The sequence below is a fragment of the Lepidothrix coronata genome, unplaced genomic scaffold (genome assembly GCF_001604755.1).
Source record: "Lepidothrix coronata isolate B3197 unplaced genomic scaffold, Lepidothrix_coronata-1.0 Scaffold287, whole genome shotgun sequence".
Lineage (NCBI taxonomy): Eukaryota > Metazoa > Chordata > Aves > Passeriformes > Pipridae > Lepidothrix > Lepidothrix coronata.
In genome coordinates this window covers 544,407-556,725 of record NW_016690467.1, presented here as the reverse complement: position 1 = coordinate 556,725, position 12,319 = coordinate 544,407, and the positions used below count along the sequence as shown (strand labels likewise).

Below are 12,319 nucleotides of genomic sequence, written 5' to 3'. Positions count from 1 at the left end.
ATCCTTGTGGTCCCATATCCCTGGTGCTGGATGTGCTTGGCACAGCTTCCTCCCTCTCCCTGTGCTCCTCCAGCACCTCTTCCAGAGTCCGATTGACATAACCCAGTTCTGCTATTTCAAGCCTGGAAAAGGGGTTTTGTGGGCAGAACTGGTTTGTTTTTCCAGGTGTATCCTCTGTTCCCATAAAAGAGGTCGTGGCCCCCTTCAAAATGTGACCTTGGGTGGCCCCAATCCAGAAACCCCCAGCCAGGGAAGAAATATGGGAAACCAAGGGCTGTGGGATGAGGTTAATAGTGAAATTATGCTGTGGAATTTTGACTTTTAGCTGGGCTGGGACTTGCAGCCCTCCTCAGGCCCAGGCAGTGTTTGCACCTCCCTTTCCCACTGGAACTGATTCATAAAAACCCAGGAACACACAACGTGTGGAACAACTTAATCCTCCCAAACACTCATCTGGTGCCACAAACTTAGAGCTGAGCCTAAAAATAGCCCTGTTGCCTGTTGGAGGTGTAGTCCTGACTGTTTGCCGACTGTGGATGAGGTCTTGGGATCCAAAAATAGCTCCTTAATCCCACGCCAGCACAAGCAGGGGCTTTTCCTTCAACAGATGCTTTTTGGAGCAGCTCAGGCCGAGCCCCCAAATTCCTTTTAATGCCCACAAGGTTGGAAGGGATGGGATGGGAGATGCTGTTCCCTCTCATCATCCTTGGAAGCTCGTGCCTTTCCTTGTGTTAATCCACCCAGATTCCTCCTATTTATTTTTTTTTTCCATGGGATGACATAAGGTGTAAAAACTACTTTCGGGAGTTTTTTTTTTTGGTTTTCCTGCGAAGTGATTCAGCCCCCAGATCTCTCCTTTCCCAGCTGCCAGGCTGCTCCAGCCCTTCCCTCTTGAACTTCTTCCAGCTCTTGAATTCAACTGAACAATATTGGATGTTCCTGGCAGCCTTTTCCCCTCCAATCCTACGGGAAGTGTCCTCCTGACTCACCTGCTCCTTCTCCCTGGCAGTGGATTGGCCCATTCTGGTGTCTTTTTGCTGCTGGTGTTTTGCTCTAAGGGGTTAATGCTGCTTTTTTTTTTCCCATTGATTTTGTTTTTCCTGCCTGCCTGGATATTTTGAAGCTCAAAGCCTGGGTACTGAAAATCGTGCAGTGGGAATCTTGTGGGGTGGGATAAGGGAGTGGTGGGAACAGGAATGCACTCACTGGGGATTTAATTCCGTGTGTGTTCCCAGCAAAGTTCCAGGCTCTGTCCTTCCTGCATTTTGAATTAATTGGTGAAGGACCTGGGTGCTTCCAGCTGTGCACTTGGAATATTTATCAGGGAATTAGGGGGTCTGTGCCCCATTCACAGAATGGTTTGGGTTGAAAGGGACCTTAAAGTTCACCTTGTTCCACCCCTGCCATGGACAGGGACACCTTCCACTATCCCAGGTTGCTCCAAACCCTATCCAACCTGTTCTTGGACAATTCCAGGGAATGGTGTAGCCTTCCCAGGCTTCTCAGCTCCTCCCTTCATCCAGGATGTGATAAATTCCCTGGCAGCAATAGGGAAACTTCTGGAGAACACAATTATACTTCTCTCCTTGCCCTGGTGATTTCGGCCTGGTCACACCCACCTCCATCCCAGCACGTTTTGCTTCTCTATTTTTTTTTTCTTCTCAGTGATTTCGCTTTCCAAGTGGATGTAAAACACCACTGGGATATTTTATTTTCTGGGAAAATGTTAACCCAGGTCCAGAAATGTCTTCCAGCTCCCGTTGCTGTGTCTTTCACCCAGGAAGGACAACGTGGAGAAATAGGGTCTGTCCTGAACCTACAGATTTCCTTGGGCCTTGTTAAGGGGAATTTTAATCATAAATTCATCTTTTAATACTTTGATTTGGGAGGGAGCAGAGCTACCAGGGCAGTGGCTGTGCTGGAGACCTGCTCATCCTGCTGCAGCTGCCCTGGAAAGCAGTGTCTGGAATGGGGCAGAAAGATGGAGCATCCTGTGGGAGAAGGGAGCGAAGGACCGCTGGGTTGGCAGAGATTTTTGGGAAGAAACTGTTCCCTTGTGGCCTGTGTTTGGTGCTGCCCCATCTAAACATGGAAATAGAGAACTAGAAGGTGGCTCTGGGCATGTCTTGCTGTGGTGTCCTCTCTCCCACCTTTCATTCCCACTGGTAGGAAGCAAGACCCCTCTCCCAGAGGTTGCTCCGTGCCCTTCCCGTGGAAGGATTGGGACCTAAATGGAGGTTGGGATTATTTTTGCCTTGTGCAGTGGATGGTTTGGAGGCTTTCCCCATGTTCCTGCCATGCAGAGCTCTGGAGCACAGTCCATATTCCAGGTTTTGTGTGGGGCAGGACAGCGGGAAGCATCCCCGGGATCCTGCTGTGGAGTCAGTGGGAGCCTCTGAGCTGGTGGACATGGCCAACATCTCCTTCTGGAGCTCTCACCAGGCAGGAGAATTCCATCAGCCAGCTGTGGGAATGCAGATATTTCCCGAAAATCAGTAACCTGGGTAGAGTTGGGTTGAGTAGTTGCTTCACAGAAGGTTCTCCTTCCCATAAAGAACTCCCAGGATTCACTATCCTCTGAGAACTTGATGCAGGGACACTTTGAGTCAAACCTGAGCACATTTATTTTGGGTCAGACACAGAAGGTCCGTCAGAAAGTTATTTTGATGGATGTCGTTGGGAGCCTTTGCCATTCCGGGTCTGCCTGTGCCTGGAAGGATTTGTTGAGTCACCGGCTCTGGAATATTTCAACCAGGAGCACAAAGCGCCGTCGGCTTTGTTTTCTTTCCAACCTGAGCTCCCAGCAATCTGACAAGTGACCCTACAAAAACTGGGCCACTGGTAGCATTCCCTGGGAAAGCACAGTGGTGTCTGACAGCAAGGTGGCGTTTTCCAGGTTATTTAGTGGAAGGACAGTGTTTAGGATAAGGGCAGGGATGGAGATGGAGCTCTTACAATGTGGTTGAGGGGTGTCTCTGACTTGGGTTTTAGGTGGTACCTGGGACTCTTAGAACAGAATCATGGAATCATTAAGGTTGGAAAAGCCCTCCAAGATCATGGAGTCCAACCTGTGACTGATCCCCCCCTTGTCACCCAGCCCAGAGCACTGAGTGCCATGTCCAGTTGTTGCTTGGACACCTCCAGGGGTGGGGACTCCACCCCCTCCCAGGGCAGCCCCTTCCAATGTTTAACAACCCTTTCCATGAAGAAACTCGTGCTAGGTAGCACTGGTGCCTTCTCCCACCCCAGCAGCATCTTCTCCAGAGTTTTCCTGGCTTGTGACTCTTGGAAATGACAGAGGCACCTTTCCTTTTCTTTCCTCTCTGGCTCCAGGTGGCACAAGCTGCACTCCAAGGCCGGGAAGAAGGAGAAGGAGCGGGGTGAGATCCTGGTGAGCATTCAGTTCACACGGAACAACCTCACGGCCAGCATGTTCGACCTGTCCATGAAGGATAAACCACGGTCACCCTTCGGGAAGCTGAAGGACAAGGTGACAGGCAAGAAGAAATACGACCTGGAGTCGGCTTCTGCCATCATCCCCAGCAGCCTGGGCGGCCTGGACGTGGAGGATGAGTACGAAATGGGGGGCAAGAAGGCCAAAGTCAAGGGCTTTTTCCTGAAGAACAAGCTGCGCAAGTCGTCCCTGACACAATCCAACACTTCCCTGGGATCCGACAGCACCATCTCCTCTGCCAGCCTGAGCTTGGCAGCAAATGTTCCTGAGGTAACCAAATCCCCGAGCAGACACAGCAGTCTGTCCATGGAGCGCTCTGGTAAGAGGATCATGGATAATCCCTCCCCCCTTTTTTTTTTTTCACCACTCTTTTTTTTCCTTTGTAAAAGGCTGTTGAGACTTTCTTGCAAATCTGTTAACTAATTACTGACCTAATCATGGAATCGTAGGAATGTGGGGTTATTTGGGTTGGAAAAGCCCTCTGAGATTGTCAAGTCCAACCATTCCCCAGCAGTGCCAAGGCCACCACTGACCCATGTCCCCAAGTGCCACATCCACAGGGATTTTAAATCCCTCCAGGGATGGGGGCTCCACTGCTGCCAGGGCTGTGCCAGGGCTGGACAACCATGATGAAATTTTCCCCAATATCCAACCTGACCCTCCCCTGGCACAACTTGAGGCCGTTCCCTCTCCTCCTGTCCCTTGTTCCCTGGGAGCAGAGCCCGACCCCTCCCGGCTCCCCCCTCCTGTCAGGGAGTTGCAGAGCCAGAAGGTCCCCCCTGAGCCTCCTTTTCTCCAGGCTGAGAATCAATGTCCTGCAAAAACCCTCTGAGATCTTCTACCTTCTGCCTTTGTGCTCGGCAGAACGGGGAGAAACATCCAAGATTTTGCTTTTCCGTGCCTGGCTCACGTTGATGCTCCCTGTCCTTCCCGCAGCACCACGAGCTCCTGTTTCTTCTCACCCCTCAAAGCGGGTCCCTGACACTGGAAGGCCCCAGGAGAGGGCTGGGGGAAGCTGCTGCTGCCCTGCACTGGGTCACTGGTCTAACGAGCCGCCTCCGGCTTGGAGGCAAAGCCGGAGCAGTGCCCAGTTCCCGGTGATTAAAACAATCCGAGCTCTTGGCGCCCGGAGAGCGGCGATTTCCAAACAAAAAAGGCCCTTGTAGGGAATTAATTCTCGCCGTCCCTTGAAAACGAAATATGTAATTAGGTGGTTTAATTGGCTGGCCACAGCCAATTCCCGGATTGGGTGGGAGATGCCGGGGGGTTTCTGCTGGATGACGTTCCCACATGTCGTGTCCGTGGCTGGAGAGCAAGTCGAGACACTGCTCTGATCCCATCATCCTTGGCATGAACCTTCCATCTAATGCCAGTTCCCGTGGCAGGGGCTTGGAACTAGATAATCTGTAAGGTGTTTTCCAACCCAAACCGTTCCATGATCCTATGAAGGAAACATCTCCAGCCAGGAGGGGAGAGCAGCTGGTTGTCACCTCAATCCAGGCAGTCCTTGTCTCTGGGTCCTCCACGATTTTTAACCCCAAAAGTCTGCAGTATCCACAAGGTCGTAGAATCATGGAATTGTTAAGGTTGGAAAAGACCTTTAAGATCCTCAAGTCCAACCCTCAGGGCAGTTGAGAGGGAGATGAAGGCACTGGATTCTCCTGGCTTGTCATACCTGGCTGGTTGGAGCAGAGCTCAGGGCCTTGTCATCTCCTAATCATGCAAACTCCAAAGTCACACAGAAGCATTAAACCCTCTAAGTAGTTTCTGGCGAGTTTCTTGCATTTATTATCCATCTCAGATCCTCTCAGATCCTCTCAGACAAGGGGCTTATGTTACAGAGTCTCCTCTCTGGGTCCTGCAGTGGGAGGTGATGTGCTCAGGGAAGATATTGTGTGTCCTGTATCCCCACTTAGTTGTGTCCCGGGCTCTGCATTTCGAATTTAATTATAATCCAGTGGAGCCCAGGAGCTGGGATGACTTCAAGGCTCTCTTTAGTGTTTGCAGGTAGGAGATAACGCTGCTTGTCACGTCCTCACCTCTGTTTTGTGCTCAATCTCCCCCCCCAGTGAAAGACTATTTGCCGTCTCCCAAGCTGACCCACAAGAGAGCGTTCAGCGACGACGTCTCCCAGGTCAGCCCGGTCCTGGAGCCCAAAGCAATCCAAAGCCTGAAGCCAAAGAACGATCCCGTGTCCCGTTCTTCCCTCTGCATCAACGGGAGCCACGTTTACAGCGACGAGCCCGCCCCGAAGAGCCCCGCGCTGGTGCCGCCCGGCTCTGCCCCGCTGCCCGTGCCCGCCGTGCCCAGGAGGCAGGACGAGGGGTTCGGCTTCACCCCGCTCCATCCCGACCCCCACGAGGCGCCCTGGGGGGCCGGCGGCTTCGAGAGGCCTCAGCAGAGGGACGAGCCGAGGTTCATCCCGTCTCCTCCCAGCTTAGCCCTGCAGGAAGAGCTCAAGGTCTCCACGAAGGCCGTCACCCTCAGCAACCACCTGGGCAGAGCCAGGATGGAGGAGAGCAGCCGCCTGGAGAACAAGCCCACCCAAGCCGCGGCACCCGTGGGCTTCTCCTCGGACAAACAGCCCGAGGAGGCGAGGAAGGAAGAGAAGAAACCAAAAGGTGGCTTCTTCCACCACGGGGGCAACCGGAGCGAGGCGGGGAGCAAAGGCCAGGGGGAGAAAGTGGGACCCTCCGTCCAGGCCGCGGCGGCGGGAGACGAGAGGAGTAAGAGCAGCGGCTGGTTTGGTTCAAAGGAGCCCAAAGATTCCCCTCAGAAACCCAGGTCAGTGGAAAGGGGGTGTGGAGATATCCAGGCTGTTGATTCCTGCCCCAAATTCCCGTCTTCAGAGGCTGGCAAACGCTCCCGGGATCAGGGGAGCGCCGGCCCCGCTGCTCGGGCAAGGCCACAGCAGGGAAGAGGCTTCCTTGGTCTTAAATGTCTCAAAGGGAAGGGGATTTTTCCTGGCTTCTCTCCTGGCTTCTGCCACAGCCCAACTCTGTTTATCCTTGTGGGATGTGTTTTCCACTCAGGGAGGGAGGGATCCCCTTCATGGAGAGGTTTCCCTCTGCAGGGTGAGGCTCAGGGTGTGGTCACACCAGGTGTTTCTGTGGCCTTGAAATAAAGGATCATTATCCTTTAATTAGCTGAAAAGGCTTCCCTGGAAGCCAGTGTGGGATGTGGGGTATCATGACATGTAATCACATTATTTTTATTAACCTCCCACCCCTTCTGCGTGGTCTGGTCACTTTGATAACTTGAGATATTATTAATAGTCCCAAAGTCACTAATCCCAACCCTGCTCTTTCCTCTTCCCATTCCACCCAGCCTTTTCTTCTTATGAATCTCTAACTGTTCTCACTTTCTGTGATGATTCATCCCCCCATATCCTCAGCCCTGCCTTTGTGGCACACAAAGGGTGATGTTTGTGCTGTTTCTGTGAGGAATTTATCACTTGTGTCCATCCCTGGAGTCCCCAGGAGCTGAGCTGGGAGTCCAGAGGGTTTTTTTCTGGCTGTTTTTAACCCATTTCCTCCCTTTCCCTCGGGAAATGGGTTCAAAACAGCCAGAAAAAAATAACCAGGAGTCGAGAGCTGGTTGAATCTACAAGGTTGATTCATTATAGGGATTTTCTAATCTGGGCTGACTTTAACCTAATTTATTGAGCAGAAGGATTTGAATTCCGTCTAAGCCTCCTTTAATGAGGAGGCCACTCGTGGTTTATTCCACCTAAAGAGGCTCCCACATGGGTTAAACCTTTTAGAGGGAGGAGCACATCCCTCAGCCTGGCTTCAGGACAGGAGCAACTCCCGAAATTCCTCCTCCAGAATTCCTGCTCTCCTCACCCCACACGAAGCTTTGAGGCTCCACGGGCAGAGCTGGGGAAACTGAGGCAGGTGGGAGCTGCTTCCCTGGGTCAGGAATATCCCATCTCGCAGGCCTGAGGCTCTTTCCCCCCAAAACTGTCATGGGAGAGAGAAGGTTGGCACAAAGGGATGGGAAGGACCAGGCAGGATGTGAGAGGTCCATCCTCAAGCTGCTCCAGCAGCGGGAGAGACAAGTGGGAGATCCTTGGACTGCCATGGCTGCATTCCTATGGATGGGTCTTTCATTCCCCATCCCTGGAAGTGTCCAAGGCCAGGTTGGACGGGGCTTGGAGCAACCTGGGCTAGTGGGAGGTGTCCCTGGTTGGAACAAGATGATCTTTATGGTCCCTTCCTACCAAAACCATGCTGTGATTCCATGATTCCCAGGACACTTGAAACCCTGGTAGGAATTCGGTGCCATATCCCAGTGCCAGATTTGTGGATGAGCCTAAAGGACATATTTATGGTCTCTGAATCCTGTCATTGAGGAAGGACAGACTATTCCCTCTCAGGATTGTTCTTTTAATTTTTCCATCTAATTTTGGGACAATAAACCTGCTCTTTAAGTCCTAGAATAAAAAAAAAATCAAGCCATAAAAATCCTGCTGTATCCAGGCAGGGATTCCACAAGCTGCCTGAGCACTGTGAGCATGGGATGGGATGGGAAAGGATGGGATGGAATGGGATGGGATCTGCCCTCTGCTTCTCCCTCTGGAGCCTTTTCCTTGGAAAGTGGGTGAGAAACCAGTGGGTTTCCTCCTGCTGGGAAGTTCTGGGAAGGAGGCAGGCAGGGCTGTGTGTTCCAACCTGATGCAGGAGCTGTGCCTGTCCCACTCCCCTTGGACACAGCTGATTTCAAGGCCGGGATGTCTCAATTCCAGTTGGAATTTGGTTCCTGGAACATCCAACCCAGCAGATAATCACAAAGCTGCCCTTAAACTCTGCTGGTTTCTAACAATCCCTGCCTTTCCTAAAATGCTGGACACATTCCCACCGTTACTCCTTTCCCAGAGAGTTTTCACTCCATGGTTTTGGGTTTTTTTTTAAATCCACTTCAGTGCTCTCACAGTTTAATTTCAAGCTCAGCCGAAGCCGAGCTTTGCTGGGAGTCGTTTTGCCGAGGATCCCGTCTGTCTGACAAGGAAAAACTTGGATGAGCCGTGTGACAGCAGCTCCTCCGGCTGGGATTCTCTCTCCCAGAAATAGGAATGGCTTCGGAGCGGCGCGGGATGGAGGGAACAGACTCCCAGGAGCCCCCTTTTTGGGGCGTTTAGGAACGTCTGAGTGGGTTTTAGCTGCAGTTTGCAATTGAAAATGGGAAATAATGAGCTTAAACTGGAGCAGGGGGAGGATTTAAGGTGGATGTTGGGAGAAGTGTCTAATGGAGGATGGGGAAGCGCTGGAGCTGCCTGGCTGGGAAGGGAGTTTCTCCCTCCCAGCATCCAGGGATTTGGGAGTGGGATAGATGAGAACCTTTGGGAAGCATTACAAGGTGGCAGGTGGTGGTAGATGGTGCCTCAGTCTGATTTGATGCAGAAGTGGCCTTTCCATCATCCCAGGGGGATGATGTGTCTCCATCCTGGTGCTTCATTTTTCCTGGCCATTAATTACGAGGTCATTACTTCTTCTAATTATACAGAACTCTGGTTTTATTCTCCTTCCTCACACGGAGGGACCTCGTGGACCTCAACTCTCAGTCAGCTCAAAGCTGTCAAAGAGCTTGTTAGGTCTTGGTGGCTTCCCACTGCCAGAGAGCAGGGTTAGGTGGGATATTGGGAAGAAATTCCTGGCTGGGAGGGTGGGGAGGCCCTGGCCCAGGTTGGGCAGAGAAGCTGTGACTGCCCCTGGATCCCTGGAAGTGTCCAAGACCAGGTTGGAGCAGTGTGGGATAGTGGAAGGTGTCCCTGCCCATGGCAGGGGTGGGACTGGATGGTCTCTAAGGTCCCTTCCAGCCCAAACCATTCCATGATTCTGTGATCTATGGGGGTTCTGTGGATATCCATCTGCAACTGGAGGAGCTGTTCAGGTACCAGTGTAACTTGTAGACCTGAAGACGGATTAACCTTTGTCCTGGAGAGAACCAGCCTCTGAACGAAGCAGTTTGACGTCTTTGACTTTGACCTGCTGAAAGGACTTTTCCCTCCTGCTCTCCTGATTCTGGAAATTCAGCCTTGTGGCTCCTGTCAGCAGCATCTCCTCACCTTCGTGCCCACCACAACGAGGTCAAGTTTCCCCTGGAGCTGAACGTGGCGTGAGAGCATCAAAATCAGTCACTTTTGCAAGACCGAAAACCTCAACCTGTAATTAGTTAAGAAGGTCTGTAATTAGAAGGATGGTTCCAGCTGAGGTTTAAAACTCTGCCTGCAGCTAAGACCAGCTTGGCACAGCTCGCCTTTAAACACTTGCTCTTGCAAAACACACCCTTTCTAAAATAAGGAGCTGCTGACTTTGGGCTGGGTTGAACTTCAGCTTCACAAAAAGGTTTTTTTTTGTTCTGTTTTTGGGCGAGTTTTGCTGAGCCATCAGCACATGAGCCGGAGCTGCAAACCCATCTGGGGAGAGAACCAAGACTTTTCAGCCTTCAGCCCTTATTTACATGTGTTTTTCCTTGATTCTTGACAGGGGAGCAGCTCCCTGGCTTTGCTAATCCATGTGAGCTCCCGGGGCTTTGATACTGGGTTGAATGGGAGCAGTAGGAAGGTGGTGTTTGCTCTTTGGAGGCTGAATGAAAGGCTGTTTGGGGTTTGTTGTTTTTAAGGTTGAGTGGTCAAGGGTTGTGGTGTAAGGAAGAAGCTCAGCAGGTTTATTTGAGGCAAAGCCTGGGGCTAAAACAATCGGTTGGAGTGTTTTTCAGGCTTTCCTACAATGTTATCAGAGCTCTGCAGGTCCTGCTTCCTGTGCTGTGAATCCCCATGATAAAAAAGGGGCTCCATCTTGGCCTTGGCAGTAGGAAAAGAGAGAAACTGTGCTCTGTCTTGTGAAAATAGTTGCATTAGTTCCATTTTCAGGTTAAAACCCCTTCCCTCTTTGCTGCTTTCGTGTGGGGAAGATGTAAAATCCCTCCCCCACCTCCTCTGTCACTCCCCTTCCCAGAGTCCATCCCCTTGGATCCAGCAGTGAGGCCAAATATTGACTCGAATTCCTCACTGTTTCTCATGTTCTCCTAAAAAATACATTTCCTAAATGCTGGAGATGGGGAGAAGGTTTGGAGTGGTTGGAGCAGGACAGGCTGGCAGCGTTGGGATTAAACACAGACGAGTGGGACAACCCCCTCCAGAGCACCATCAATGGGGAATTCCAGAGCAGAACCTGGGAAACTGCAGAGTTTGATGAAGAGGAAGATGAAGGCCATGATGTGAGACCCAGGATGTCGTGGATAACAGTGGATGAATCCGTGTGGGAGCCGCCAGGATCACGTCTCTGGCCCAGGTCTTGCATCCAGGAGAGCTGCAACGCCTGCATGGGATCAGTCGTAGGGGTGGAGCTGGGATCAGTGTGAGGAGCCTGGAAATGGCTCTTAAAATGCTTCTACCTCCCTTTTTCCTGCTGAGCCTGCCTTTCCCAGGGATGGACACGGAGCGGGATGGTGAGTCGGATCCAAAGCTGGCACCAGCGCAGCCCTGATGACACAAAAATGCTTTGTAGCTGTCCAGGTAAAGCACAGCCCCACTCCCCCACTCCTGAAAGTGGGAATTGGGGGTGGAAATTTGCATCTGGGCTCCTACTACCCAGATTTCTTTCAATTATTTTTTTATTCCCCTGGTTTTGGGAGCAAATGCTTATAAAGGAGGATTTGTCCGTTTTAATCAGGATGATGGACAGGTGAGGCCCAAGGGGAAAGTAAAGTGGTTATTGCACAGATAATTGTTGTAGATTATTTATTAGGGGTAAATCCAGTTCTTTCACCCCCAGAATTCCTATTTAAAAGCAGCATTTGCTTATATTTCCTGACTCATTCCCTCTTGGGTTCCCACCCTGCACAAAAAAGTCCCGGAGTGCCGTACCCATCTCTTCCCAGCCCCTTTCTGCACCGATCATGTTGTGCCAGCCCTTCTCCTGCCGGTGGGAGGAAATTCCTGATCCCTGCCAGGCTTTGAAGCTGCTGCAGGAGCCTCCAGCACCCCGATTTTCCACCCAAAAATACGGAAAAACGGGGCAAAAAGCAGGTTGTGAGCGGGCGCATCCCTGGACCCAGCCCTCCTAGGAGGGATTTTCCACTTGAGCTTCAGCACAGCTCTTCCCCTCGGCACATTACGGGTGGATTTCTCCCTGCCCTCCCCAAACTCCGACTCTTCCAGCGCATGTGCTGTTTTATCTGCACGGTGCAGAGTCACCCACCCTCCTGCAGACGGGCTGGGGCTGGTGCTCTGTCACTGCAGAGCTGGGGCTCTTCCCTGAGCCTGAAATCCAGGCCAGGATCCACAGGGAAAAATCTCCCTGCATTGAACAAGCTGTTTCCACTAGACTTTTTTCTTTTTTTTTTTTTTTTCCATCAGGGGGTTGCTCAGCAATATTTTATTCCCTTTTCTTTCCCCCCCCCCTATTGCTGAGAGGCTAAAACTCATCTGGGAAGTGCTGCCAAACAAATAAGTGAGGGCAGAAAGGTACCCGCTATTTATTTTGGCTGGCAGAGCCTTGTGCTGGGAATGGGAGGAGGAGGAGAAGGAAAAGGAGGAGGAGGGTGAGTCAGCGTTTCAGTGCTGCAAAGAGCTTCCACCAGGCTGCTGCAAGCGGAGGTTTCCCTCTAGAGGAATCCGCCGTCCTCCGCTCCTCCTTTCACTGAGCACTTCCAGCATCAGGGAGAACGGGAAAAGGGGCTTTTTTAGGGGATGGATTATTCGTGGAGGAGAGAGGTTTTCTGCCAGTGCCGGGCTGGTCACCAAAACAGAGGTGTTTGTGCCAAGGAAAGGGGTGGAACGGTGACGGTGCAATTTGAAAACTCGGGGGAAAGTCACAGATTCTGAGGAAACGGCCCCAAGTTGCGCCAGTGGAGGTTTAG

The 12,319-nt window shown here is 51.7% G+C and overlaps 1 protein-coding gene across 3 annotated transcripts in view; it reads left to right on the top strand.

Moving 5' to 3' along the window:
* Positions 1–12,319, top strand: part of RAB11FIP5 (RAB11 family interacting protein 5) — a 41,770-nt gene that overhangs the window by 12,930 nt on the left and 16,521 nt on the right. For all 3 annotated transcript variants that reach the window (XM_017836889.1, XM_017836888.1, XM_017836887.1), the window contains exons 2-3: positions 3,334–3,773; positions 5,524–6,238. In XM_017836889.1, coding sequence (XP_017692378.1) covers positions 3,334–3,773; positions 5,524–6,238 — 1,155 coding nt within the window. The remainder of the gene's footprint in view (positions 1–3,333; positions 3,774–5,523; positions 6,239–12,319) is intronic.